At 37.7% G+C, this 27,557-nt stretch overlaps 4 protein-coding genes across 9 annotated transcripts in view; 3 read left to right on the top strand and 1 right to left on the bottom strand.

Annotated features, from left to right (window-relative positions):
* The window catches only part of LOC107044500 (frizzled-4), a 28,700-nt gene extending 24,978 nt beyond the window's left edge, over positions 1-3,722 (top strand). The window contains exon 6 of the mRNA XM_015266403.1: positions 2,162-3,722. Within this exon, the coding sequence (XP_015121889.1) occupies positions 2,162-2,883 (722 nt within the window). The 3' untranslated portion in view covers positions 2,884-3,722. The remainder of the gene's footprint in view (positions 1-2,161) is intronic.
* A 183-nt stretch (positions 3,723-3,905) lies between these two features.
* The window catches only part of LOC107044499 (recQ-mediated genome instability protein 1), a 30,413-nt gene continuing 6,761 nt past the window's right edge, over positions 3,906-27,557 (bottom strand). Inside the window, exons 1-5 of one of the 2 annotated variants that reach the window (XM_015266401.1) lie at positions 9,124-9,399; positions 8,621-8,764; positions 7,740-8,101; positions 5,864-7,100; positions 3,906-4,207 (exon numbers count right to left, since the gene is read on the bottom strand). In XM_015266401.1, the coding sequence (XP_015121887.1) occupies positions 4,046-4,207; positions 5,864-7,100; positions 7,740-8,101; positions 8,621-8,764; positions 9,124-9,234 (2,016 nt within the window). In that variant the 5' untranslated portion in view covers positions 9,235-9,399 and the 3' untranslated portion in view covers positions 3,906-4,045. Of the gene's footprint in view, positions 4,208-5,863; positions 7,101-7,739; positions 8,102-8,620; positions 8,765-9,123; positions 9,400-27,557 lie in introns of those variants that run through there. The other variant, XM_015266402.2, reaches the window with a different exon arrangement.
* Positions 10,131-16,722, top strand: LOC107044498 (glutamate receptor ionotropic, kainate 2). 2 transcript variants are annotated; one of them, XM_029126558.1, is made up of 14 exons: positions 10,131-10,320; positions 10,427-10,512; positions 11,223-11,384; positions 11,495-11,676; positions 11,740-12,039; positions 12,441-12,743; positions 12,827-13,045; positions 13,711-13,914; positions 14,087-14,171; positions 14,298-14,574; positions 15,219-15,420; positions 15,580-15,811; positions 15,888-16,003; positions 16,281-16,722. In XM_029126558.1, the coding sequence occupies exons 2-14, from the start codon at positions 10,434-10,436 to the stop codon at positions 16,617-16,619; spliced, it is 2,700 nt and encodes an 899-aa protein (XP_028982391.1). In that variant the 5' UTR covers positions 10,131-10,320; positions 10,427-10,433; the 3' UTR covers positions 16,620-16,722. The 2 variants fall into 2 exon arrangements, with proteins under 2 accessions (XP_028982391.1, XP_015121885.1); XM_015266399.2 differs by having other exon boundaries at positions 10,269-10,355.
* LOC107044497 (glutamate receptor ionotropic, kainate 2) lies at positions 17,812-27,436 on the top strand. 4 transcript variants are annotated; one of them, XM_015266396.1, is made up of 18 exons: positions 17,812-18,629; positions 19,256-19,411; positions 19,476-19,660; positions 19,748-19,905; positions 19,983-20,124; positions 20,652-20,819; positions 20,968-20,988; positions 21,071-21,223; positions 21,294-21,515; positions 21,588-21,879; positions 22,452-22,590; positions 22,699-22,836; positions 23,321-23,458; positions 25,014-25,212; positions 25,763-25,994; positions 26,089-26,204; positions 26,513-26,668; positions 27,011-27,436. In XM_015266396.1, exons 1-18 carry the CDS (start codon positions 18,554-18,556, stop codon positions 27,056-27,058), a joined length of 2,739 nt encoding a protein of 912 aa, XP_015121882.1. In that variant the 5' UTR covers positions 17,812-18,553; the 3' UTR covers positions 27,059-27,436. The 4 variants fall into 4 exon arrangements, with proteins under 4 accessions (XP_015121882.1, XP_015121881.1, XP_015121883.1 ...); XM_015266395.1 differs by having other exon boundaries at positions 27,005-27,436; XM_015266397.1 differs by lacking the exon at positions 22,699-22,836 and having other exon boundaries at positions 27,005-27,436.

Genomic DNA, 27,557 nt, shown 5'->3' with positions numbered 1-27,557 from the left:
CGATCCCCGCCGGTTTTGGGGGTGAAAAATTTTTTCCTCGAAAAAAATGGAAAGGGGTTAACCTTCAATTTTTTTCGAGCAAAAAATTTTTCACCCCCAAAACCGGCGGGGATCGTTTCTTTATGTTAAGTGACCCCAATCGAATTCACAAACGGGGCCCATTGGTCCCCAACGTCCATAGGACCCTCCTCACCACAGGATTTCTGATTATTGATTCCGATTATACACATGTAGTTTTGCTCGGGCCTTTATTCTGGCCTGAGAAACTGAGCATTCACTCGCGAACGAGATTCTTCGTGGGAGATTACCGCGAGCCAGTTTATGCCTGGTAGATGGCCATTTTTATTTTCCCCGGGACGTAAATCGCCGGGCAATTTCGACGGAGAAAAATTCATTTCAGACTGTTCATTTATTTTCCGTTTCGCCATCTCGTTAATCATCAGTTTCTCGGACATTGTCACCACTTTGTCGCAGGTCAGGCTGAAGAATTTTTATCCACCGCTGGAATGCGCAACCATTTGCGAGAAGAAATGAGAATGACATACCGCGCCCCGGAAACCGGATTGCGAAATTCTCGCACTCTTTTCCCTCAACAAACACTCGGCTACCGTCTAATCAACCGAGACAGCCACGCGTCCGGCCCCTTCTCTCGCTTATATTTTTATCGGGCAAATTCCTTTTTCTTTTATCCGGGGATACGACGCTCGCGGGCCCGGAATTAACGAGTCCATCAGAACATTCCGGAGGGGCGTTTTGTCACCTTTTGTAGGTCCACTTTCCTCAATTATTGATTATAAAAATGGAAAATTGTATTCATTAAAAAATTAACCGTCGTGTAAACTTTTTTTTTCATTCACTAATTCTTTCTGGAAAATTGAAAAAAAATTGTATTTTTTTTGTAATTGTTCAATTAATTCAACAAATTGGCGATAATTGAAGAATTTTCGAATCGTTTCAAGGGAATTTTTAAGTTTCGAATGGAATTCAAGAAAATCGTCGAAAATTTGGAGAAAATTGCAATTTGTTTTTCAATTCTCATTAAAAGAAGACAAAAATGCATTTAATAATCTTACACGTGACATTCCGTGAATCTGAACCCTCCACTCCCCCAATTTTTTCAAGGCACATGTGCTTCCTCCAGGCCGAAACCCCAAAAAAACCTTTTAAAATCTCAATGTGTGCACTCTCTCCCCCCAGGATGCATTTGTCGTCCTCCCAGATTCCCATATAATGTTTCGAGTCATGTAAAACATTTCCCGAGACCACCGGCGAAGCCATATCCTCCGTGAAAAAATTAAATTGAAGTTTTTTTCCATCGATCTATTTTCACATTAAAAATTATTGAAGTAATATCGAAGAGGAGCTCATGGGTATTAATTTTTTTTGTGTACTTGGATAAATGCCATTTAATGAACGCATTAAATTGTAGAGAAACCCAAAGTGTCTGATTGTATTTTGACATTTTTAAAAGATTTTTACAGTCCATAAATTATGTTTGTATTCCTATCTCTGAATTCAAGTCTCAACTCAAGACTTGAAAGTCTCACCTCAAGACTTCAATGTTTTAATTTTGAGACTTTAAAAAATCCCAGCTCGAGACTTTGTAGTTTAACTTTGAGACTTTAAAGTCTCAGAGACTTTAAAGTCTCGAAATTATACTAAACTTAAGTCACTTAAGTCTCTAAATTACGAATGTTTGTATTCCTATCTCTGAATTCAAGTCTCAACTCAAGACTTGACAGTTCCAATTTGAGACTTTAAAGTCTGAGCTCAAGACTTTAAAGTCCAAATTTAACATTTTAAAGTTTCAACTCAAGACTTGAAAGTCTCAACTCAAGACTTCAAAGTCTCAAACTTCAAAATTCCCAACTTGGGACTTTAAAGCATTAACTTTGAGACTTTAAAGTCTCTTTAAAGACTTTCAAATCTTCACTCAAGTTTTTCAAAAACTTGATTTAATTTTTTTTTAAATCTCTCCAAGACCTTTAAAATCTTAGAACAAGTCTCATTTTTTTCGCAGTTCATTAAAACCTCAATTTTTCCCCTTCATTTCCTCCAATATTTAATTATTATTCACTCAATAACAATTAATCTTGGCCTGCACAATCGACCAAATAATTAAAACCAAAAAACCTCTAATGAAAAAAATCAAATGTTCCAGGAAGCTGCTTCGTGGGCCAACAAAATTCCCGTTCCCTCCTGCTCCTGGTGCTCACCCCCCAGTTACTCTACCTATCAATCGGTTCAGCATTCCTCCTCTCAGGACTGGCGAGCCTCCTCCTCCCTCGCCCCCCAGTGAGTCCACCGGCCCCCTCAGCCGTCCACACGAATCCCCTGATGAGACAACGAGAGGCGAAATCCCCGGCGGAGGTGCATCGCAGGCAGAAGTCCCTCCTCACACGACTCGGAATATTCTCCTGCATCTATGCAGTCGTGATGATGTGCACGACCAGTGTAATTCTTTACGAATGGTGGGGACGTGACTCGTGGCTGAGGGCACCAGAGCCCTCCAGCACTCCCCGAATGCCATCTCGACCGCAGCTGCAATTTTTCATTCTCAAGATCATTGTTTCGTTGAGCGGTGGGGCGGCCGCTGCTGCCTGGATCTGGTGGCCAAGTCTCCTCAGTATCTGGCGGAAAATGCCACCCTGGAAGCAACCACCGCACAAATGCCATTCCCATGCTGTACCTGTTATGCATTGCTACAGTCCAACATCAACTAGCTCCGCGAATCATCAGATTCATCATTTGAGCCATCTGGCACCTCCCCAGCATCATCTGCTTCATCAGCATGCGGTCAGTGTCGGGGGGATGCCTCACAGGGGGCACAAGAAGTACAGAAAGCACAGGAAATATCACAGTGGCAGCGAAACCCAAGTCTGACTCGATGGGACACGTATGGACGAGTCGTAGGAGCCAATCCTCGATATCTCGGGATCCAACGAAGCGATTTGCATCTGTCGGTGCTCGTTTTGAAGACTGAAAAATTATCTTCAAAATGAAAAAAAAATCGGCAATTTTCACTCTGCCGATCTCGAGCTATTGACGATTGAAATTGTGCATTTTATCTGGGCTCTCAATTTCATTAGAATTTCGAACATTTTTTGTTTAGATATTGACTCAGTTCGAAAATTTCACTGAAATTTCAATGGAATATTGTTTGAAAAATAGACACTTGAGTAGGACTTCTCCATACGTGTGAGGATGAATCTAAAGAATATCGACTATTTATTTCAAGAAAAGGGAAAACCGTTTTGATGTTAAACATCAGGTTCACTAAATTGTAAATAATTATTAAGACTCCCTTCATTATCATTATCTGCATAAGATGTTGACTGCCTTCACCGTCTACTTAATTATTTAAGAGTTATTCGAGGATGTACATACCCATTTTATCACTGAGACAAGAAGAAAAAGATGATTTATAGTGCAAAATGTTTCGTTTTTTGATGGTTCGAGGGCTGAAATTGTTCTTTCAATGTTTTGTTTTTCTGTTGAATTCCGTAAATTTTGTTCTTTGTGAGACTCTATTGACGATAGAGGTAATTATAGTTCCATAAGTACTTGAAAACTGCCGAGAATTTAATTTAGTTATTACTGTAATTAATAACAACGTGCAGGCAGTTCCAGGAAAGAACGTCTTTGTGATAAAAATCTCATTTACTGTAGACCATAACTGCTAGATACGCATTAATGATTTTAAATCATTCACTGATTATAAAGACTTCTGTATCATAACGATTTAATGAACAATTTTATAAAATTATCAATAATTAAACTGATTATTTACATGATGCATCACGATTACAGTATTTACAATTCAATTGAAATGAATGAGAATTAATTGATAATTTAATTCTCACTGATGAATTAATAAATTTATGGAGATGAATAATGCAAGGAGATAACGATCAACGCTGAACACATGGGGTTCTCTTTATTTCAATAATAAATTGGAGCTTACGGTGGAGATCAGTGAACTGAAGGGGAGAGATTTCTTCGTGTTTAACACAATGAGTGCATTCACATCACATACGAGTCAGATTCACGAGTATCCGAGACGTTTTTTACACTCACTTATCGTTTTTTTTTCTGCATCACTCAAGTCTGTGATTGACATGACTTTTGGCTTTTTGTTGTCTAGGGAGAGTTCAATTTCGACGAGGGCGTCCAGATTTTTTAGTCTTGCGTCTGCAGTTCTAAATGTCTAAAACAATAAATTGCACTGAGTTAAGAATATATTGGGAGTTCAACTCCGTTTTTTTTATGTCTAATGCAATTTAATTGATGAAATTAATTGTAATTTTTTGCAATCAATGCTTATTTTGAGACTTATGATCTCTATTTGAGACTTAAAAGTGTTAGTTTCAGACTGAAACGTCTCAACTTGATACTTTAAAGTTTGAATTTCATACTTTCAAACGTTTTAAATTTAGACTTCAAAATATTATTTCAAGACTTTAAAGTCCCAACTTGGGACTTTAAAGTTTTATCTCAAGACGTTTAAGGCCCAACTTTAGGCTTTAAAGTCACATCTCGAGACTTTAAAGTCTCAGCTCAGAACTTGAAAGTCCCAACTTGAGGCTTTCAAGTCTCAACTTTGAGGCATTAAAGTTTCAATTTGACAATTTTAAATGTCTTAAGTTTAGACTTTAAAAATTCCAACTTGAGACTTTAAAGTTTTAGCTGAAGACGTTTAAGGCCCAACTTTAGGCTTTAAAGTCACATCTTGAGACTTTAAAGTCTCAGCTCAGGACTTGAAAGTCCCAACTTGAGGCTTTCAAGTCTCAACTTTGAGGCATTAAAGTTTTAATTTGACAATTTTAAATGTCTTAAGTTTAGACTTAAAAAATTCCAACTTGAGACTTTAAAGTTTTAGCTAAAGACTTTTAAGGCCCGACTTTGGGCTTCAAAGTCCCATCTTGAGACTTTAAAGTCTCAGCTCAGGACTTGAAAGTCCCAACTTGAGGCTTTCAAGTCTCAACTTTGAGGCATTAAAGTTTTAATTTGACAATTTTAAATGTCTTAAGTTTAGACTTAAAAAATTCCAACTTGAGACTTTAAAGTTTTAGCTAAAGACTTTTAAGGCCCGACTTTGGGCTTCAAAGTCCCATCTTGAGACTTTAAAGTCTCAGCTCAGGACTTGAAAGTCCCAACTTGAGGCTTTCAAGTCTCAACTTTGAGGCATTAAAGTTTTAATTTGACAATTTTAAATGTCTTAAGTTTAGACTTAAAAAATTCCAACTTGAGACTTTAAAGTTTTAGCTAAAGACTTTTAAGGCCCGACTTTGGGCTTCAAAGTCCCATCTTGAGACTTTAAAGTCTCAGCTCAGGACTTGAAAGTCCCAACTTGAGGCTTTCAAGTCTCAACTTTGAGGCATTAAAGTTTCAATTTGGCACTTTTAAATGTCTTAAGTTTAGACTTTAAAAATTCCAACTTGAGACTTTAAAGTTTCAAATTAGACTTTAAAAAGTCCCACTTGAGGCTTTAAAGTCTCAACTTTGAGGCATTAAACTTTCAATTTGACACTTTTAAACGTCTTAAGTTTAAACTTAAAAAAAATCCAACTTGAGACTTTAAAGTGTCCACTTAAGACTTCAAACTTTCAATTTTGAAACTTTGAAAGTCCCAACTCAAGACTTTGAAGCATTAACTTTGAGACTTTGAAGTCTGAAAGGAAAAAACCTTTTCAAGACTTTCAAATCTTCAACCACGTTTTTTTTTTAAATTGAATTAATTTTTTCGAAAAAAATTTCTGTCCAAGCCCTTTGAAATCTTGAAACGTCTCATTTTTTTCACGTCATATTAAAAATTTAATTTGATTTCATTATTTTCATTACCCCAATTAAATAATTATCCTACCTGTCTCAATTTCTGCTCCATCTCAGGATTATTCTTCTTCTGCTTCTTCTGCACAGCGAATTCAGCAACAGTAAAACCAAGTTCCTTCTCCAAAACACGAGAAGAAAACTCAACATCCAGGCTGTCAGTGCCATCAGTCAACGTTCCCTCAAGCATCCAGCTCCCATCGCCCTTCCCCAATTTCCCAAGGTACTTCGTCCTTCCCCAGATCTTCTTACGAACCACCCCTTCAGTCAGGGATAATCGTTTTACTTCGCAGATGAAGTCACATATCTTGGGACGTTCGACAGTCTTTGGCTTTGGCTGCTCAGTCTTTCTGAAGAAATCCATAATTCCTCTTGCGTTCTGACTGGGCTTTGCGCTGTTTTTACTGCAGAGGAGTTTTGATCCTGATGGAAGCGAGTCCGAGAGCCTCTTCTGAGCTGCTGATGTCACCTTCGAAGTTGAAGGGGATCTCGATCCCCCTGGGGGTCTCTGAGCACTTGTTTTCGTCACTTCTAAAGGTTTCACGGTTTTGTCGACACCAGACGTCCCACATGTTCTGAAAAATGCTGAAAGAGAGTTCGCATTCACTGGTTTCACCACCTCAGGATGATTTTTAGTCGCTATTGTTGGGGATTGAATTGTTTTTAGGGCCTCAGCTTCTAGTTCGAAATCGTCCCAGTCTAGGTTTCCAAAATCCTCTAGATTTTCATCAGTCTGTTCATTTTGTTTTGACTTTCTGGCGTTTGATGGAGGATTTTTTGATGGTGATGGCTTTACTTGATCTGATTCTTCATCAGAAATGATGATTAAATCATCATTTTTTGATTTTGGAACTGTATGAACTGGCGATTTCACGGGATTACGACTGGCACTCTCATGCTGACGATCTTTTGATTGTCTTGAGATGCTCTCGAGATCGTTCTCGTCGATCAGGTCGAAGAGGAGATCGTCGTCGGGGAAGTCCATGTCCTCCATTCCTGCTTCTGGCTCTGCTTGGAAACAGACGGGGAGAGCTGCAGGTTTAGGCCTGTCCACTGGTATCATCAGGTTTTTGGTGGGGTTTAGGGAGGAATTGGATTTTTGGGGTCTTGGGGGCTTGGGATTGGGTCGGGGCACTCGATTCCTGGGGATTTCTGATTCCAATTGGGTTATTTCGTCAAAGTCTACGTCGAAATCTTCGTCGAACAGGGCTGCTGCCTCGTCTGACTGCTGTTTTGTGTCGTTGTAGGGGTCTGGATTCTCCGGCATGTTCCTGAGAGGTTTTTAGAATATTAGGAGTCATGTCAATGGACGGGGAGAGGGTGACATTCTTTTTAATTGGCGATAACGAGAGATCGGCTGAGTGAAATCGAACGACTTTTTTTTCATTTTGAAGGGAATTTTTCAGGCTTTGAAATGAGTTTTGAGTCGTTCGAATCGCATCGTTTGGTCAGGAGATATTGATGATTAAAGGAACTTAAGTTTCCTTTGCCTTCTCGATTTACTCATTCCATTTTTATGAACTTCTCTGAAAGAAGACTTGGAATTGAAAAAATGAGGACAAATTCTTGAGAAACTATTTTATAGCTGCTGAAATTCTTAATGAAAAATATGAATGAAAAAAAATTTCATCAACTCCTTTAGATTAAAAAATATTTATCAAAAAATCGGAATTCAGAATTTAAAATACTTTTTTAAATCTTCGATAGCTCGAGATCGACAGGGTGAAATTGGATAACTTTTTTTTTCATTTTGAAGCTTAAAGAAATATCTTTAAAATGACACTCGATTCATCAAAATCGCATCATTTGATTAGGAGATATCGAGGATTAAAGAAGCTTGATTTTTCTCCACCTTTTCCTCGATTTATCCATTCAATTTCTAATGAATATTTCTCACAAAAGTAACTCACAAGGCCCGTGCGAAAATGTTTTCCGTAGCATTGGAGATCAATAAATGCTCAACTTCACCCCCGACCTCCATTATACTCGACTCATCCAGCAGAATGACTCCTCTCCTGCAGGCAACAGGTCCTTTTATCATGATTTTGAAGCCTGGGAGGATGATGTCCTTCAGGAATCTGATCGGCTGGTACTCGATCGCTGACACGTCCTGAATGCCATCAGTCAGAAACAACTGCATCATTCTTTTGCTCTTTACTTCCCAGGCCTGTGTCTGCTCTGCATCTGTCACTGATATATTTTCGTTCGACACCTTTCGCATTGCTTCTAGTTGCTTGTATTTTGGGGTTGATATGTCGTAGCCTTTTTCCACCTGAAAATGTTGTAAAATTGAATATTCAAAGGGAAAAAACTAAATTAAAGAAGTTAATTTTTACTATTGGTCAGTTTTCAACGAATATCTCGAAATCCAAGGGAGATAGCAGAATTTTTGTCATAACCTTTTTTGTAGCTCTCAATTTTCTCTACAAAAAAGGCCTCCACCAAAATTTTGCTATCTCCCGTGTATTCGAAGATATTCCCAATTTTCAATTTGACATTTTCAAACGTCTCAAGTTGAGGCTTTATAATCTTCAATTAAACTTTAAAAAAAAGGTAAATTAAGTTTTTCGAAAAATCTATTGTTGAAATCGTTGAAATGTTGAAAACATTGGGCGAATGAAACCTGAATAGACAAAACAAACAATTAAACAATTTAAATGGAGAAAAATGAATAAAAAATATTTTAATGAAAAAAATTTAACGAAAACATTTTTAATGATTTGTTTGGGTTCATTTTTGTTGTTCGTTTCAGTCATTCATTGATTTGCTAGGAATTGTGAGGAGATTTCACCTGGAGAATGTATTTTCCTGTCAACATTGTGGATTTTTGTTGAGCAAGATTGTTTGGTAAACATCCCTTCTCGTTGCTGATCTCACGTAGATCGCTCAGCTGCCATTGGGCTGTGACGAAGGTCAGTGTCTCATCATCAGTTGCCTAAAGAGCACGTTGAATTAATTATTAACACCATTATTCATTCGTATTCCCCAAATTACTTTACTAATCCTCATTTATTCCACGATGACGTAAAAATGTTCCTTTAAAATCATCGATATCTCCCGAACCAGCGATGCGATTTCCACGAATTAAATTTCACTTGAAAGCCCTTGAAAGAAGCTTGAAAACGAAACAAAAAAGTGGGAAATTCACTCTGCCGATCTCGAGAAATTGCCGATCAAAACCTCTCTCTTTCACCCCAATCTCTCAATCTTTTCAATTCTTTTTTTTTGCAACAAATAAATTCTCAAGTTTGTATCGATGAGAATATTTGCAATGTTTACGTCGCCATAACCTACATTTGGATTCTCCGTCAGGTAGTAATCCAGACAATCGTTGAGCCATGTGTCGTTCATGTGGTAAAATTTACTGCATAATTGTCCCTTTATCCTCCCCATACGCTCCTCCATTTTGTTTATTTATAAAGTATAGTCTTTGTTGCTAAATAATTAGTACAAAAAATCACAATTCGTCGGTTGCAACTCATGAACTCTCAGAGAATCTTCTGACACTACAGTACACACTTTTTGACAAGATTCGACCGGGATATATCGCTAGAGATGGGCGATATGCCTCGATATATCGAACTGTCCGATGATGTATATCGATATATCGATATTTTGCTACCGATATTTTTGACGGCTAATATATCGCTATTCGATATATCAAACAGATATCGAAGTCTAAATTTGTTTCTAATTTTCTAAAATTTCGGAATAGAATAAATGAAATGTTACCAAGAAAAAAGAGAAATATTCTTTTCAATACCGCATGATTTTATTTATTTCAGATTTCATCGGACCCCTTCCCCTCTCATCTGACCCATCGGACTCTCCTCCCTTGACGAGTGTGAGAAATTGATTCATCAAGTTCTTTCTTGAATTATTTTTTCAAACGAATAGTCTCTCGTTTCGAAATAATTCGATTTTTGAAGAATTTCGTATATAAATCATTTTTAAAATTACTGTAATTTTCTAGAGACGTAAATTGACGAATTCAATTTTTTTTTAATTTTTCCGCTCAGTCATAACAAAAACGACATTCTGCGGCGTTTCATCTGACATCTTTTGCATCTTTTGCATTGTCGTCAGCCCTTCGGGTCGTAAAGCAAAAAGTGCGTTAAATTTATGTCACTACTATGGCATGAATAGCCAAGACGATAACAGTAAAATAAGAATTCCAAAGAGAAGAGAAACCATTCGAAAGTAAATTCCTAATTTATTCCACCGAAAACTGCACTTATTTCCAAAAAATGCAGTTATCCACTTGTTTTATATTCAATAGCTATAAACATTGTCGGGTCAGAGACTATTAAAAAAATTTCGGAAGAATATGCAATGAAAATAATTAATAAATTCTGTTTTATGTCACTGATCCCATGCTACGGCCGACATTCATGTTCACGTGACTGTTTGCAGCTAAATATATCGAGAATTACCGTGCTCTCCCAAATTTCTTTCCCGTTCAAGCATCAACGCGTGAAAAACCAACTGATGGTGAATTAACGGAAATTTTATCGAGTTCATCAGAAGTAATACTATATCAATACAAATAATGGTAAACATTAATTTTATTTTATTTCGGTTTCATACTCTTCGGAAGAGGCGAGATGGTGGTGAAATTCAGTGATTTGTTATTCTTGGTGCTTGTTCCGTTTGTATTTGGTGCCCGCAAAAAAATAACTATTGGTAAGCATTCAGTTATCTGTTATTTTCCCGTTAATTTTTCCAATCATCTTTCGATAATGTTATGTCATCTCTAAAAAATTAATTTCTGATAATTCTTGAGAATTCAGAAATATTGCATCGGTCTGGAGTTTTTTTATTACTTTCTAGAACCTTGCATGATTTTCCGAAGCGTTAGTTTCGGGATCAATTGCGAAATTTCTAAAGATTTCTAGAACGTTTTAGGCCTGACAATTTTGGGCCTCATTTCGTGACTGACGGTTTTGCATAATTTGGGCCTGACCATTTTTAACCTGACCATTTTGGGTCTCATTTTGCGACTGATCATTTTTGGACTCAAATTGAGTTTAATCATTTTTGCATAATTTGGGCCCAATAATTTTGGGCCTCATTTTGCGACTGATCATTTTTGGACTCAAATTAAGTTGAATAATTTCTGCATAATTTGGGCCTCATTTTGGGACTGATCATTTTTGGACTCAAATTGAGTTTAATCATTTTTGCATAATTTGGGCCCAATAATTTTGGGCCTTATTTTGCGACTGATCATTTTTGGACTCAAATTAAGTTGAATAATTTCTGCATAATTTGGGCCTAACCATTTTAGGCTTCACCATTTTGGGCCTCATTTTGCGACTGGTTATTTTTGGACTCAAATTAAGTTGAATCATTTCTGCATAATTTGGACCCAACAATTTTGAGCATCATTTCAGGCGGACTCTTCCACGAAGATGACGTGAGTAGAAGGGCATTCACTGCTTCTACACAAAATGTTAACGCAATGCGTCACACTTTAACTGACGAATTAGCGAATATATTTTTCGTGGCAGACACTCCATCATTGAGTGACGATACATTTGAAGTTTCCCAAACGGGTACGTACAATATAAAATTTGATTTTAAATATTGAACAATTTATTCAATGACATCCCTCAGTCTCTAATCGGATAATGTAAATAATTACATCATTGACATAAATTTACAGTTTGTTCTTTGGTCCATGACGGCATTGCTGCTATCATCGGTCCACACGACAAGTCGGCGTCAGCTCATGTTCAAAGTATGTGTGATACAATGGACATGCCGAACATCATTACTCGGTGGGATTCCGATTCACTGAGAATGAAGGCAGTCAATTTATATCCACACGCAACCACTCTCTCCCAGGTAAGTATATAATTCTATAATTTTACGGAAAATTGAAAATTAAGTGAGACAATCTATTCGCAGATATTTCCAGATCTAGTCATGGAATTCAAGTGGAAATCCTTCACTATCATTTACGACAACACAGATGGCTTAATCCGCATGAATAAACTATTAGAGAGATGGGATCCAAAGGGATATCCCGTGACTCTGCGCCACTTGGGAAAGGGGCCTAATTACAGAAGTATTCTCAAGAAAGTCAAGAATTCGGGGGAAAAGAATATCGTCATCGATTGTGCATTCGATATTTTGGAACAAGTCCTCCTCCAGTCACAACAAGTTGGGTTATTGTCAGAAAGGCACAAAATATTGGTCAGCTCATTGGTACGAAAAAAAAAAGAAGTGGGAAATTGTTTTCGTCACAACATAGTGAATAGATTTTTATTAATAAATTAATAATTTGTCCCCACGTTAGCGCCAACATTCTCCCAGTGTTGGCTACCAACATTGGCCCGACGTTGGCAGCCAACACTGACCCAACGTTGGTAGCCAGCGCTGGCCCAACGTTGGCAGCCAACACTGGCCCAACGTTGGCGGCCAACACTGGCCCAACGTTAGCATTTTTTACCTTTCCCGGAACATTGGTTTCAAAATGAATTTTTGCCATAACAGACGATGCAATCAATCTCATGATCGAACAAAAAATCAGGCCAAAATCAGTTATCCTGACATAAAAAATTGAAAATTCCGGATTTGGCAAATACAATGCTTCCACTGTTTTCTAGGATCTACAAGTTTTGGATCTCGAGCCATTCCAGTATTCTGGCGCGAATATCACCGGCATTCGCCTCGTAGATCCACGCGATGATGATTATCAAAATCGCTTCAGTGAAATCCCATATAAAATGGGTATCGAGGATCTCTCTAAAATGCCACTGCACGCTGCTCTGGTGTACGATGCAGTACAACTATTCGCCAGAGCATTCAAGCAGTTCGAGGATGCCGCAGAGGGACACGTTAAAAGGTTGAAATGCGATGGAATTGACAGCTGGGAGTATGGTAGTACCTTGAGTAATTTCATGCGTTCTGTACGTATTTTCGAACGAACGTTTGGAATACATGGAAAAATTCATTCTAGCTTGGTTTTAATTATTCTATTGTCCACGTGTAGATTGAAATGAGGGGGCTGACAGGCCTTATAAAATTCCACACCAGCGGATTTCGCAGTGATTTCCGCATTGATATCGTGAAATTGAGCGAAATAGGCTTGCACTCCATTGGTACATGGAATAGTACAACTGGGATTGAATGGAAAATGGAATCTAATGATAGAGTTGTCGGGGCTGAGGAGGATTTGGCAAATAAAACTTTCACAATTTTAATTGCATTGGTAAGAGGTGAATAGTGTACGAATTAAATAAAGAACTGTAGGGGAATAATATTTCGAGAATTGCCCTGATCCCCTTCTCGGCCGCCTCATCGGTTTTGTCCTCCGTACGTAAACACAGGTCCACATAATTTTATTCGAAAATAAAACTACAGTGGTTACTCCCTCACCTTTCGTTTCCCTAAAATTTCCGGCGGAGAAGTTGACTTCCCCCACCATCTACAACGTAATTGTATTTGGGTAAATCTGTGTGTCCCTCTGCGCGACGGGACTGCGCGGCAAAATTACTCTCGGCGTGTGAGAGTGAAACAGGTAGATTCTTTCTCTCTGTTTATCTCTTTCCTAGCTCCGCCTCCAACGGAAGAGTAAGGGCTTCCCGAACATTTAATTCCTTGAATTCTGGCCCCCAGAGGGTGAAATGTTAGGGAGTAACCACTGTATTCCATCCCGCTCATTTCTCTGAGAACTTGGGACGGCATTGGTTGAGGAGTGGGGGCCGGTGGAAAGTTGCGAATTTCTTGGAAATGGTACCCCTACAGCCCTTTCGATGAGCAACTAGCGAGAGTCTACTGTAATCGTTGCCAGATTCGTCACATTTTCAATCACAAATAATTGCGTTAGAATGAAAAATCTGAACGGATCCAACTCATGGACATCGTTCATTCCAGCTGGATCCTTATAACATGCTGAAGGAGTCGGCAACAATGAGAACAGGAAACGATCGTTACGAGGGATTCGCCATTGACATTATTCAAGAATTGAGTAAAATGCTTCATTTCAATTACACACTCGTTGAACAAGTTGATAAAGAATATGGAAGACCAGACGATAATGGAAGATGGAGTGGAATGCTTGGAAAAATAATGAGGGAGGTGAGTTTTACCTATTCATGTGATCCGACAACTTTAAGGAACGAAATATATTTCTCCCATTGATTTTTTAAACTGAAACGAATTAGATTCTATAATTTTCCCTCGTGTTTTGCAATTTTTATATCTAGGTTTTTATGAAATGTAGAATTTCATAAAAACTTTGAATTTCCAGGAGGCTGACTTAGCAATCACGGATCTTACTATTACAGCTGAGCGTGAAAAAGCTGTTGATTTTACGATGCCATTCTTGAACCTTGGTGAGGTCAATCGAAATTCTGCAAAAATAATTATATTAGTCGACGATTTCCGTAGATAAAAATGGAAAATAATTATATATTGTCTTTTCAAGAGACAATATCGCAGTATAATTTTCTTTCTTGCAGGTATCAGTATCCTCTTTAGAAAACCAAGTAAAGCGCCACCCAGTTTATTCTCATTTCTGTCTCCATTCGCAGCCGACGTATGGTTGAATCTGATAGGGGCATATATATTCTCATCCTTGCTACTTTTTCTGCTCGGAAGAATGTGCCCTGCAGAATGGAACAACCCCTATCCATGCATTGAAGAGCCTACGGAACTGGAAAATCAATTTACCATAAAAAATTCTTTTTGGTTCACAATCGGAAGTATTATGCAGCAAGGATCTGAAATCGCGCCAATGTCAGTTCCTAAGCTTCTTACAAATATGGAAATATAAAAACTTATCAATATTACGTCACATCATATCACGAAATAGAACGCGATGACTTTTTTCTGGCCATCGCGTTCTATAATTTCTCAGTTCTCAATCCCCAATTCCATTCTATAACGGCCATATCCTCTCTAATATACAGTAGTTACTCCCTAACATTTCAGTCGAAGAAGTTGACTTCCCCCACCATCGACAACGCAAATGCGTTTGGGTAAATCTGTGTGTCCCTCTGCGCGACGGGACTGCGCAGTAAAATTACTCTCGGCGTGTGGGAGTGAAACAGGTAGATTCTTTCTCTCTGTTTATCTCTCTCCTAGCTCCGCCTCCAACGGAAGAGTAAGGGCTTCCCGAACATTTAATTCCTTGAATTCTGGCCCCAGAGGCTGAAATGCTAGGGAGTTGTTACTGTATAAACGCAAGTGCCTCAATCCCCAATTGCATGATCCAGTGGAACTTCCAGAATAGATCGAAATGTTGGCTTCCTTACGGTCGAAAATCATTTTTTTATTCAGTCCCTTCTCCAGTGGCCGCGAGGCCGATTAACATTTATTTAATTAAACTAAATCGGTAGACAAAAACTACTATTTAATTATATAGATATTTTTTTTGGCAGTGGTACTTCAACAAGAATGCTCGCAATTGCATGGTGGTTTTTCTCTCTAATTATTGCCAACTCGTACACTGCCAACCTCGCGGCTTTTCTCGTGGTGGAGACCAACGTCAGGCCTATAAAGTCTGCAGAGGACCTTGCAAATCTTAATGGCTACATAAAATATGGAGCCAAGATAAATGGCGCTACGTATAATTTTTTCAAGGTAATTTCATAACACTGAAGAACAAAAACATTGAAGATGAAGAACAAAAAATTATTTATGAAATTATTCAGCCCTGCTCACTTGACACAATATTAGAATAAAATTCTAAATTATAATGGGGTAAAAGCAATGTCAAAAAGTTCTTCTATCCTTTCCAAGGGCTCGAATCATTCAACTTATGCAAAGATGTACCATTACATGAGGGACAATGAAAACGACGTTATGATGACTGATAATGACAAAGGCAGCGAACGTGTAGAGAAAGAAGATGGTAAATATGCTTTCCTCATGGAATCTAGTTCGATTGCATACATATCCCAGAGACAGTGCAATCTGACACAAATTGGAGATCCGTTGGATAGCAAGGGATATGGCATAGCAATGCGGAAAGGCGAGTATACGCTTCGTACCCCCTGTACTGTTAATTCATTCATTCATTCATTTTGCAATTGTCGAATTTTTCGCAGGTTTCATTTATCGGGATAAATTGAATACAGCTGTACTGCAAATGCAGGAAAGTGGGTTGTTAGCGCAATTAAAGGATAAGTGGTGGAAAGAAAAGAGGGGCGGAGGGAAATGTACTGTGAGTAATTCACATTTTTTGTGACACGTTTATGATCCGCGAAAATTCCCAAATGAAAAGAAAACTGAAGACAATTTTTCCAGCGGCAAAATTTTGTATCGTTGATGTCTATTCTGCCGACAATTTATCCTTGGGGTACATTATATCCGTCGAGAAATTGTCCGATATTTCATCTCTTTACAGAGAAATTTGTCAACCGATAAAATGTCGTCGATTATTCGGAACCGAATTTTTTAATGTATCTACTGTATGCTAATTTTTTTTAAATACTTTCCAGGCGGAATCCAGTTCCAGTGCGCCGGCGGAATTGACATTGGACAATGTTGGTGGTGTGTTTTTGGTTTTGGTTGTCGGAATTGCGGTATCATTCGTTCTTTCTGTATTGGAGATGTTATATGACGTAGTGTGCACATCATTACGCGAGAAAGTCCCATTCAAACAGGAGTTCACAGAGGAACTGAAATTCATTATGAAATTCAAAGGAACTGTTAAGCCAGTCCGACGTAGAAAGTCGTCATCTCACTCTACAAGAGAAACAAGTACGCGAGGAAGTACTCCTCCGTACAATATCATGCCTTCGGTTATCATGACCACGCATGGAGAAAATGATTCATAAATATCTCATTTAGATCATTATTAGTCATTCACCTGAAGCTTATGTAAAATTTGTGGACGAGAAATAAATTGATGAGTAAAAAATTACGGGTCGAACCAATAGCTTCCTAATTCCATTTTTTCTTTTTATCAGACAAAAAACACAAATCCTGATAACACGACTGTCTTCACAAACTAATAATTTATAAATTTCACGAGGACGCGGATCAAATGGAAGAAATAAAATTCGAACCGGTCATTCCTTCAAGAGATATCGTTCGACAAAATTTCGCACACTCCGACAGAAGTAAAGGAAGCAATTCACAACAATTTGCTTGTCTAGGGTCGGGAAATTGATAGAACAAAATATTTAGCAGACTCAACAATAATACAGTAGACACAAGTACCCTAGCCTTTTTCCGAAGGCAGATCACGAGGCTCTAAAATCAAATGAAGCGGGAGAACGTATATAGAACGCTGGAAACTCCCAACATCCCAAGATCAATATAGGGGTGGTAACGGTGGAAGGGGATGATGTGAAACAAAGGATACGAGCAGGATAGTGAGGTGGAGAGAGATACCATCCGCCAGAGGGAGCACGACTGGTAGAGCTCCAAACAGCCCCCGAAAAAGGCTTTAGAAAAGGAGAAACCCATTGTTAACGTACTAGTGGCTAATTTTTTTTTATTCGATAGATATTGAGACGCAGATCAAATTTTCCTAATGGTTTTTTGCATTTCGAGTGGGGCGCATATAAGAAAAACATTAAAAAAGCCTTGGGAAAGGCCTTTGTCCCGATTTGTGAGGAAATGGTCTACTTTTTTCAATTTTTTATGAAATTCTTTTTTAAATATCTCAATGAGTTATTCGTTTTTTGTCTTCTGCGTTTTTTCCATTCATCACATCCTGAGCTTGTAATTTCAATTAGTTTATTAATGTTATAAAAAAATGAAACTACTAGTGGCTGTTTTTTTTACTGATCGATAGCTTTCATTATTTAAATGAAATTGTGTAAATAGTTTTCATGTTTTTGGATGACGTATTCATAAAAAAATAATAATATAGTGCGATCCTTCTGTGATAAGTGTGGCGCGTCAGTAGCGCTTCAGGTCGGAGCTAAACTTCAAATACGGTTGCGAAGAGGGGATGCTGAGCGAGAGCCGAGAGGGTGGTGTCGGAGTTCTATTGCGTCGAAGCGAGACTAGCCACGAGCCCTGATTAATAATCGGTCCAGTTCGCTTTCCTGAAACGAAAAATTTCTATCGGGATAAGCATGGCTGTCACTTTTCCGTACCAAAATCTAGGATTTCGCGGCTTTTCTTTCTGATTTGTTGCTTCATATGTGCCGACAAGATGGGCAACACTGCGTTATGTACAATTTTTCAAAATGGATATATGGAAGATTCAATGACTGATGAATTTGTCGTCATGCATTCCAATTTTATACGTTATTAAAACAAAATTCGTTTAATAATGAGAGTGTTCACCGTTTCCGTAAGGAATGAATAAGTGAGGGTGATCAGGCGTTGACATGGAATGTGTGAATTATACCGACTACTGAAGAAGGATTAATTGTAATGTTTGTAGTGTCGGATCATGCGATAAACCATGACGGAGTTATTATCATGAGAAGTCTGAATCTACAGACATTTGGTGTCACCATGTGATTGATAAATAAAAATTGGCGAAGACACTCCGTATGAAGATGACTATTCCAGAATATATCTTGTGTGAATTTGGTAGCAGCGATGAAAATGAAATACTAAATTCCACGGATACTGACAACAACTCGGCCGAAAAATCAGACGGAAGAAAAAAATTCTTTTTCAACTCTCAACTCTATTGTAATAATCCAACCACTTTCGACCTAATATTTCTAGTTGTACATCAGTGATTTATTGGAGGCAAACGTAAACGAATACATCGGTATCAATTACTTCAACGTGATATTTCGACATGTATATCGTCGCAAAAATTTTCTTCTTGCTGACCATTACTCATATCCATGCTCTTCCTGATATAATCAGGATAGGTGAGTAATCAGTACTTTTTTCTAGCTCTCCCATGTATTCCGAAGTGATATTCTTTTCAATAATTAGAAAAAGATCCTACAGTGAAAAGTTGTTAGGGATGAATTCCTGGGTTCTGCTATTTGGAGATAAATCTTCCTACAGTGGGTAGATACTGGAATCCGGTATTTTACTTGACCGGAAAAGAGGTGTTTATTTATTTAAACTAACTCATAATTCAGACGGGATAATTACGTAGAAATTACGAAGATGATACAAAATAAGTATTAAGCCTGATTTACGTTGACGATTGAACTCCCGAATATTCGTGAGTCCAGCTTATGTAGTAGTTAAAGCGCGCCACGTTACGACACTGGTAAACAGTGTTGCACATGAACGCTGATTTAGTAAAACAATGAGTAAAGTAAGTTGAACTCAATTCATCTTTCAACTTTTTCACTTTTGTAAATAATTTGTTACTTAATATTACCTCATTATTTTGGGGCATATCAAAGTACTGAAATAGAAAAAACGGAAAAAGCATTAATGTTTTGTAAGGAATGTCCATTTATCAACCTGTCCCGTTAAGTGATATGTGGTATAGAAGATTTTCTAATCTATATTGCATTGCTTTCTTCAATTTCCTCAGGGGGCCTGTTTCATCCACTGGATGATAAACAGGCGGTCGCTTTCCGTTACGCCGTAGAGAAGATCAATGCAATTAGGGATATTCTACCTCGATCGAGACTCAGTGCTCAGATTGAGCAAATTTTACCTCAAGATAGTTTCCATGCATCGAAAAGAGGTATTTATTAGCTAGAGGTAACTCTAAGCTAAACTTTTCATCCTATTTCTTCCGTCATTCTCAGTATGTTACCTGTTGAACACTGGTGTCGCGGCGATTTTTGGCCCACAAAGTGCTCATACAGCGTCCCATGTGCAAAGCATCTGTGATACCATGGAGATACCGCACTTGGAAACGCGCTGGGACTATAGGTTTAGGAGGGAGAGCTGCCTTGTGAACCTGTACCCACATCCCACAACATTGTCTAAAGTAGGGGATAATTAATCCAAATCTTTTCCAAATGTCAATATGTCTCTTAGAATTCGAGAGAATGATTTTTTACTGTTGAAATTTCAGGCGTATGTTGATCTTGTAAAGGCCTGGGGATGGAAAAGCTTTACCATAATTTACGAAAACAACGAGGGATTGGTGAGATTGCAAGAACTTCTGAAGGCGCATGGACCTAGCGACTTTCCGATTGCTGTTCGGCAGCTCAGCGAGGGTGACGATTATCGGTGAATATTCATTCAGTAAAGTGAAAACGTTTGGATCATCGCTCTTATCATCCTCGATATTTCGGGTTTGTTTATAGGCCATTACTGAAACAAATAAAGAATTCAGCAGAATCACATATCGTACTCGATTGTTCAACAGAAAGAATTCATGAAGTTCTTAAGCAAGCGCAACAAATCGGCATGATGAGTGACTATCACAGCTATCTTATCACCTCATTGGTAAAGTAGACTGTTACAGTAAAGTTAATATGATTTTCTGTAATTTTACGAACAATTCTGGACTTATTTCGGAATTTGAGAAATTGGACGTTTTACTTTTTTTTGCAGAATTTATTCATTTTCACCTTTTTTGGTATGGACCTTTGATAATCATAATTTTTTTAGCTTACTTTCACTCGCAACTCAGTAATTTGAGAAGTTAATTCGCTCGTGAAAAGCATCAACTCTCGAACCCGAAAAATATACTGGCGACTCGGGATTCATTTCTCCTCACGTGCCAGCCATAATCTATCAACTATTTTCATTTCATTATTTTTTTTATTTTCTGCGGATAATGACATCGTTGAGGTGTCCCCTATGCCTCAAAATTCTGTTTATGAGTTTCCCTTCACCAATAAATTCTCCAAAACCGACACATCAGAACGATTACTTTCCCTTTTTTTTCAACATTCTACTAATGCAAGAATGACTTTCTCGAATTTAAAGTTCCATGGTCAATAAATTTGCTTGTTATCGTCCTCTTGCAGGACCTCCACAGTGTCGATCTCGAAGAATTTAAATACGGAGGAACAAATATCACTGCCTTCCGATTACTAGATCCCGAAAAACCGGAAATACAGAACACTGTCCAAGAATGGATCTATGGTGAACAGAGATACGGCCGGCAATTGCAGTTGGGCCAAGGAATTAATAAGGTTATTAATTTATTCATTCATACAAAAAATACAGAAAGATATTTTTCTACATATAAAAAATGTAGAAAAATATATTTCTTAAAACTCACTGACAATGAGTATTTTTCATCCTCTATATTTCTTCCTATCATGCAACAATTGGATGTAGAACAATATCACTACTCTCAAGGTAGGTGAAGAGCTCTGAGTTTTCTCTGAGCATTATTGATACCCCAGTGGGACAAATCGGATAAATCAACATTAAATTTCAGACTGAAGTAGCTTTGATGTACGACGCTGTGCACCTGTTTGCCGAGGCCCTTCACGTATTGGATACATCACAGCAAATAGATATTAAACAACTGTCCTGTGAATCTGCCGATACATGGTCACACGGTTATTCACTCATCAATTACATGAAAATCGTGGGTTGAATAGTTTTTCCATGGCAATAATCATATCAGTTTGATAGGATTTCTATGAAATTCTTTGCAGGTGGAAATGACGGGGTTAACAGGCCTGATAAAATTCGATCATCAGGGATTTCGATCGGATTTCATGCTCGATATAATTGAATTGAATAGCAAAGAGGGATTGAAGAAAATTGGCACATGGAATAGCACGGAAGGAGTGAATTTCACTCGTACTTTTGGCGACGTTTATACCCAAATTGTTGAAAGCCTGCAAAATAAAACTTTCATTGTCACGACGATCCTGGTAAATAATCTTACAGCCACTACTATTAATTCGCACAAAAACAAATGTTTAGAAAATATTTTGCGTCTGCAGAGTGCACCGTACTGTATGCTAAAAGATTCAAGCGAAAAACTACAAGGGAACGCACAGTATGAGGGATACAGCATCGATCTCATTCACGAAGTCTCGAAAATATTGGGGTTTAACTATACTTTTCGCCTTGTGCCAGATAAAAAATATGGCTCTTATAACAAGGAAACTAAGGAATGGGACGGCATGATAAAGGAACTATTGGACCAAAAAGCCGATCTTGCTATTGCCGATCTCACTATCACATACGATCGTGAACAAGCCGTCGATTTTACGATGCCGTTCATGAACCTCGGTAATATGAGTGACGTAGAAAATCAAAATTAGATGAATTCCAACCGCTCTAATTATCATTAATACATCTCCCCCTCGACTGGGTCTGAAAAACCTTCATTTTTCCAATCGTCAACGTTTCGAGAATTAAATTTTCTCCTCATCAGGGTCCCATTTTATTACCCCTCTTCGATATCTGTCTTTGGACGAAACTGCATGAAATGGTAGTGGTAAAACGGTTTAAGTCGACTTATCTCCCAGTTGAGATTTCGAGGAATATTTCGTAATCTAAGGGAGATAGCGAAATTTTCGTAATTACATTTGTTGTAGCTCTCAACCAGCTCTACAAAAAAGGTTATAACAAAAATTTTGCTATCTCCTTTAGATTCCGAGATATTGATCGAAAACTGGTCAATAGTCATCTCTTAGTCATTAAAAATGGAATAAATAATTATATTAACATTGCTGATATTGACCGCCTAATGGCCCAGTGGAGATGTATTAATGATGCAAAAAATCATTATAATTATGATCCAACTGTTGAAAATTATGTTGATTGTCTCCACCCTTATTTTTTCGTTTGCAATTTTTTAGGAATAAGTATACTATACCGAAAACCCATCAAGAAGCCCCCAAATCTTTTTTCATTTCTGAGCCCACTGAGTCTCGATGTGTGGATTTACATGGTGACTGCTTATCTTGGCGTCTCCATTCTCCTTTTCATCCTAGCTAGGTAAGTGCGACATTGCCATAGAATAACGAAAAACCGATAGTTTCCTGTAACAGGAGATTTTCTCCTGAAAAAAAAAACAACATAAGAGAAACAAGCTATTGCATTCAGATTCACACCTTACGAGTGGTATAAGCCCCGACGGTGCGGCAGAAATTGCACACATATAGAAAATCGTTTCAAGTTAATCAACTGTCTGTGGTTCACCATTGGCTCTTTAATGCGCCAGGGTAGCGACATTTTACCCAAGTAAGCTAATAAAAGTGGAAATATGTATGATAATTATATGAATGGCTGTCTGTGAGCTTCGCCATATGTTATACAATTACAGAATTAGATGTCAATTAGTGGTAGCTACAGTCGAGTTCCTAAGGGCCTCAGAGTTGTGATATAATGAGAAAATTGTGAACAAAGGTATAAGATTCAATCAATCTTTTATCTTCGGCTGACGGTCCTCTAGAGTAAACCAAAGGGATAATGCGATGTTTCAAATATCATGGAATATTGTATTCATTGAATTCGTTAAATTAGCGCAAGTCATCCTCTCTCCCTCTCCCAAAGGAGACTCGTAATTCTTCCCTACTATTCATCAACAGAAAAATTCTTTCTCAAATTACCACCCTCGACATCCGATTAGACAATCGAAGAAAAGAAAATTTAAAAAATTCTGCCCCCCCCCCTCCCCAGTTGTGAGATTTAATTCCATCTCCCGTTTCCGTTAACATGTCCGCAGGTTCAGTCCATATGAGTGGGAGAATTCCCACACTTGCAGCGCACAATATGAAGCCTGCGAGAACGAGTTCACTCTTCTCAATTCGCTCTGGTTCACCATAGGCTCACTCATGCAGCAAGGCTCTGATATAGCACCGAAGTAAGTTCAAAATACTTATAACTACGAATTGTATTAAGGATGTTCGACACCCTTTTAGCCAAAATTGACGTTGTTTTCATTTTTCTGGCAAATTATCGATGGGAGTGACGTGAAAAAATATAACGATTTTGTGGTTTGTCATTCTTTAATGGCTCACGAAGTTGCGTAGTGGTGCGATAATTTTCATGCGTTTTTTCTACAGTTTTGTCATTCTTTTTAAAAGTTTAGAGAAAACGCAGGAAAGTGTTCGCACCACCTTAAAATTTCGTCAGTCATTAAATAATGACAAAACGCAAAAACGTTATATTTTTTCACGTCAATTCCATCATAAGTTTGCCAGAAAAATTAAAAAAACGCGAATTTTGGCAGAAAGGGTGTAGAACATCCTTAACGAGACAGTTATCTCTCAACATTGCAGATTAAATATTAAAACGAACCGGTAGTTATAATCATTTTCGATGCTATATCGTAGGCGTGCTGCAGTAGCCTACGTTAGTATCGAAGAATTCTTTAGCCGATTATCAATTGTGTTAAATGTCTAATTGTTTTTGCACTCGTTTTATTTATTTGTTCATTATTCACATACGTATCATTGTGGATGTTCACTTGAAGAGGTGACGCCGATCATTTGGAGCTTATATTGTGCATTATCTCTGTTCTCTCTATATTTTTTTTTTATTGCATCTCTATATTGTTACGGAACCGAATGGTTTAATCTATCCACTTTCCCTCTTTTGTAAAATAAAAAGAAAGTTGATTGTCATTCTCTAATGTTTGGGAATAACTTCATGGGTGATCCACTTTTGTTCTGTCAATAAATATGCCCATTCGATTTATCCTGAATTATTTCTCAATTAAATACAACAATATTATGAAAATCCAAATTCCCTTTGGCGAAATTAACACTCCAAAATTAAAGGTCGCAAGGGTCAAAATAAGGGTCACCAGGGTTAAATAAGGTTCGCGAGGGTTATAATGAGGGTCAGATTGAGGGCCAAATAAGGGTGGCAAGGGCCTAATAAGGGTCCTTTCTATATTATAAAAATCTAAATCGGCTTCTGGTGATGAAAATTTGGTGCTCGAAATTAAGATTTCAAAATTAAGGGTCAAAATAAGGGTCGCGAAGGTCAAATAAGGTTCACAAGACTCAGAATAAGAATTGTGGAGGTCACATCGGGATCAGATGGGGGTTGACGAGCGGAGCGAGCCGGGGGCGTAGCCCCCTAGTAGTAAATATTACCAGAATATGAAGATAATGAAAGTATAACAATAATAATAATAATATAAAATAGAATGAGACTGGCAAATTGGGCCCTTTTCATGTGAATGTCCACATTAGTTTATTTTTATTCACTTGTATGACTGAATGCTCGTTTCAATAAAAACTCCTGCATGATTACTTTAATTTCATCCAAGATCATCAGAATGTATCATTCACTGCATGACAAATGTCATTGTGTACTTTGTACGACATAATGTACAGTAATAAAAGTAATCAACCAATCAATCAATCACTCCTCTGGCAATCCCCAATATTATTTATTCACTCCCTCAGAGCAGTGTCAACACGGATGGTTGCCGGTATGTGGTGGTTCTTCACGCTTATCATGATTTCATCATACACAGCCAATCTAGCTGCATTTCTCACTGTTGAAAGAATGGAATCACCGATTGAAAGTGCTGAGGATCTTGCCAAACAGACCAAAATAAAGTATGGGGCATTGGCTGGGGGTAGCACCGCCGCATTTTTTCGGGTGAATAAATTCATTTTTATGTGTTTTTATAAAACGAATTGCCGGAAAAAATCTGTCAATTGTGCTTCAGGATGTCAGAATTCTCTGTTTCCTTTCCTGGTAAATTAGGAAATTTTTATAAAAATGGGTTCCCGGATTTTTTTCCCTGTCAACATCAATTCATCTTTATTTAATGGAACATTTCATTGTTTCCTTGAAGTTGACAATTTTGAATATCATGAATAATTTACACACACCTGTTCGTCAAAATAGGGTTCAACTCTTCAAATCCATCTACAAGAAGACAAAATTACTAACATTACGAGCTAAATTTTTGCCATTAAATTTTTCATTTTTTCTCGTTCAAGAGAAAAACAAGAAATTCAATTAGCATTTTCTGAAGAAAAACTCAAAAAAAAATACCACGTGAAAAAAAATCGTAAGAAAAGTCAGTCTCAAAGGGAAGAATTCGCCGAGAAAGGATTTACGGGGAAAAAAACTCCGGCCGCCAAAATTTAATCCCTGAATGGGGAAACCAGACAGCAGTGATATGCAATTGGAATGATTCCAGGATTCTAATTTCTCGACCTATCAGCGCATGTGGTCCTTCATGAAATCGGCCAAACCAAGTGTATTCACAAAGAGCAACGTGGAAGGTGTAGAGTGGGTTACAAAAGGCAGGGGTACTTATGCCTTCTTGATGGAATCCACATCGATAGAGTACGTAATTGAGAGAAACTGCGAATTGACCCGCGTTGGAACGGAACTTGATTCCAAAGGATATGGAATTGCAATGCCCCCAAGTAAGACGTCAAACATGTTACAGCTTGATGTGCAATTTCCTTTTCAATCTGCCATTACGATTCTGGGGTCAAATACTTCTAATTGATATTTTAGATTCTCCGTACAGAACTGCCATCAGCAGCGCCATTTTAAAACTTCAAGAAGAAGGAAAATTGCACATATTGAAGACGCGGTGGTGGAAGGAGAAACGGGGCGGCGGGAAATGCCGGGTGAGTGGTATTTAATGGAAATAACTTGGGTGGCCCGTTTTATTTTCCTCGATATTTTCCCCCGATTTTTCTTCCTCCCCAAATTTTCCTCGCGTCAATTTTTCCTATGCTACTTTTCCCACGCCACTTTTTCCCTTTCTAATTTTCTGATTCAATTTGTATATTTTGACTCACGGAAAAAAAATATATGCAAATAATTATACGTGACATATATGTGACATATTGCATTTTTCGCCGAAATATATACACGTATCATTGACATTGAACAAATTATACAAATATAATTAAAAAAATGATAATATCTATAGGAAGATAACCAGAAAGCGGGTTCTACCGCTAATGAACTGGGCCTGGCAAATGTCGGTGGCGTTTTCGTAGTACTGATGGGTGGTATGGGAATAGCCTGCGTTATAGCCGTATGTGAATTCGTATGGAAAAGCCGAAAAGTAGCTGTTGAAGAGAGAGTGAGTAGTGCAAAAATAATTCCGAAATGCACGGGGGAAAAATTTACTTTTGCCAAGAAGTCATTTTCTTGGAAAAAGATTTTTTTACGACTGTATTTCTCTAGGCCAGACATTCCCAGATGTTAATGAATTAAACTTCATTAACAATTATTAACATTCTGGATTCGAAATTATTTTTTGTGAGAAAATTTCAAATTTGAAAAAATTGAAAAATAATGGGGGGCTCATAATTCGACATGATTGTAATATTTAAAATGTTTCCTTGGCAAAACTAATTTTTTTCTCAGTGCGGATAGTCCTGCTTCCCAATAATTCAACATTCCACATTAATTCTAGAAACAGAAATCTTCAGGTAAACCAATCTGCGAGGGTTTCACCGATCTTCACTAATTCCCCTGAAGCAGCATGTGCTAGCGGTAGTATCACCAATATTGCCATAAATTTATATGGAAATTCTACGGGCTGAAGGAGAAAAAAAAGACATTATAACTTGTATCCTACAAGATTTTTCCCCTCATCTTTCCAATAAAATCAATGTGGTTTCAAATTTATTATGAACAGGGTAGAATATGCGTTACCAGTAAAATCCAGTCATTGTCATGCTGATAGTCAAATACCAATACATGTTTTATCTGGTTAATTTTACATGTAATCATTTTTATGATTATTAGAACAATTTATGAGGCCAACGTCAACGCATTCATGGACTACTCATATCAAGTTTCAACATTTGTAAGCTAATTATGGAGCCATCAATACACTTGTATATCAAGCCATATTGAAATAATAATAATAATAATAAATATAATAATAGTAAGGAAAATATTTTTCATTGCGAAAATTCCCAAAATTCATCAATGGAATAATTCATCATTTTGCAGCGGTAGGG

The sequence above is a fragment of the Diachasma alloeum genome, unplaced genomic scaffold (assembly GCF_001412515.2).
Source record: "Diachasma alloeum isolate Michigan unplaced genomic scaffold, Dall2.0 Dall_scaffold_00753, whole genome shotgun sequence".
Lineage (NCBI taxonomy): Eukaryota > Metazoa > Arthropoda > Insecta > Hymenoptera > Braconidae > Diachasma > Diachasma alloeum.
The sequence above is the reverse complement of the archived record's forward strand: the minus strand, read 5'-3'. Positions and strand labels throughout refer to the sequence as shown.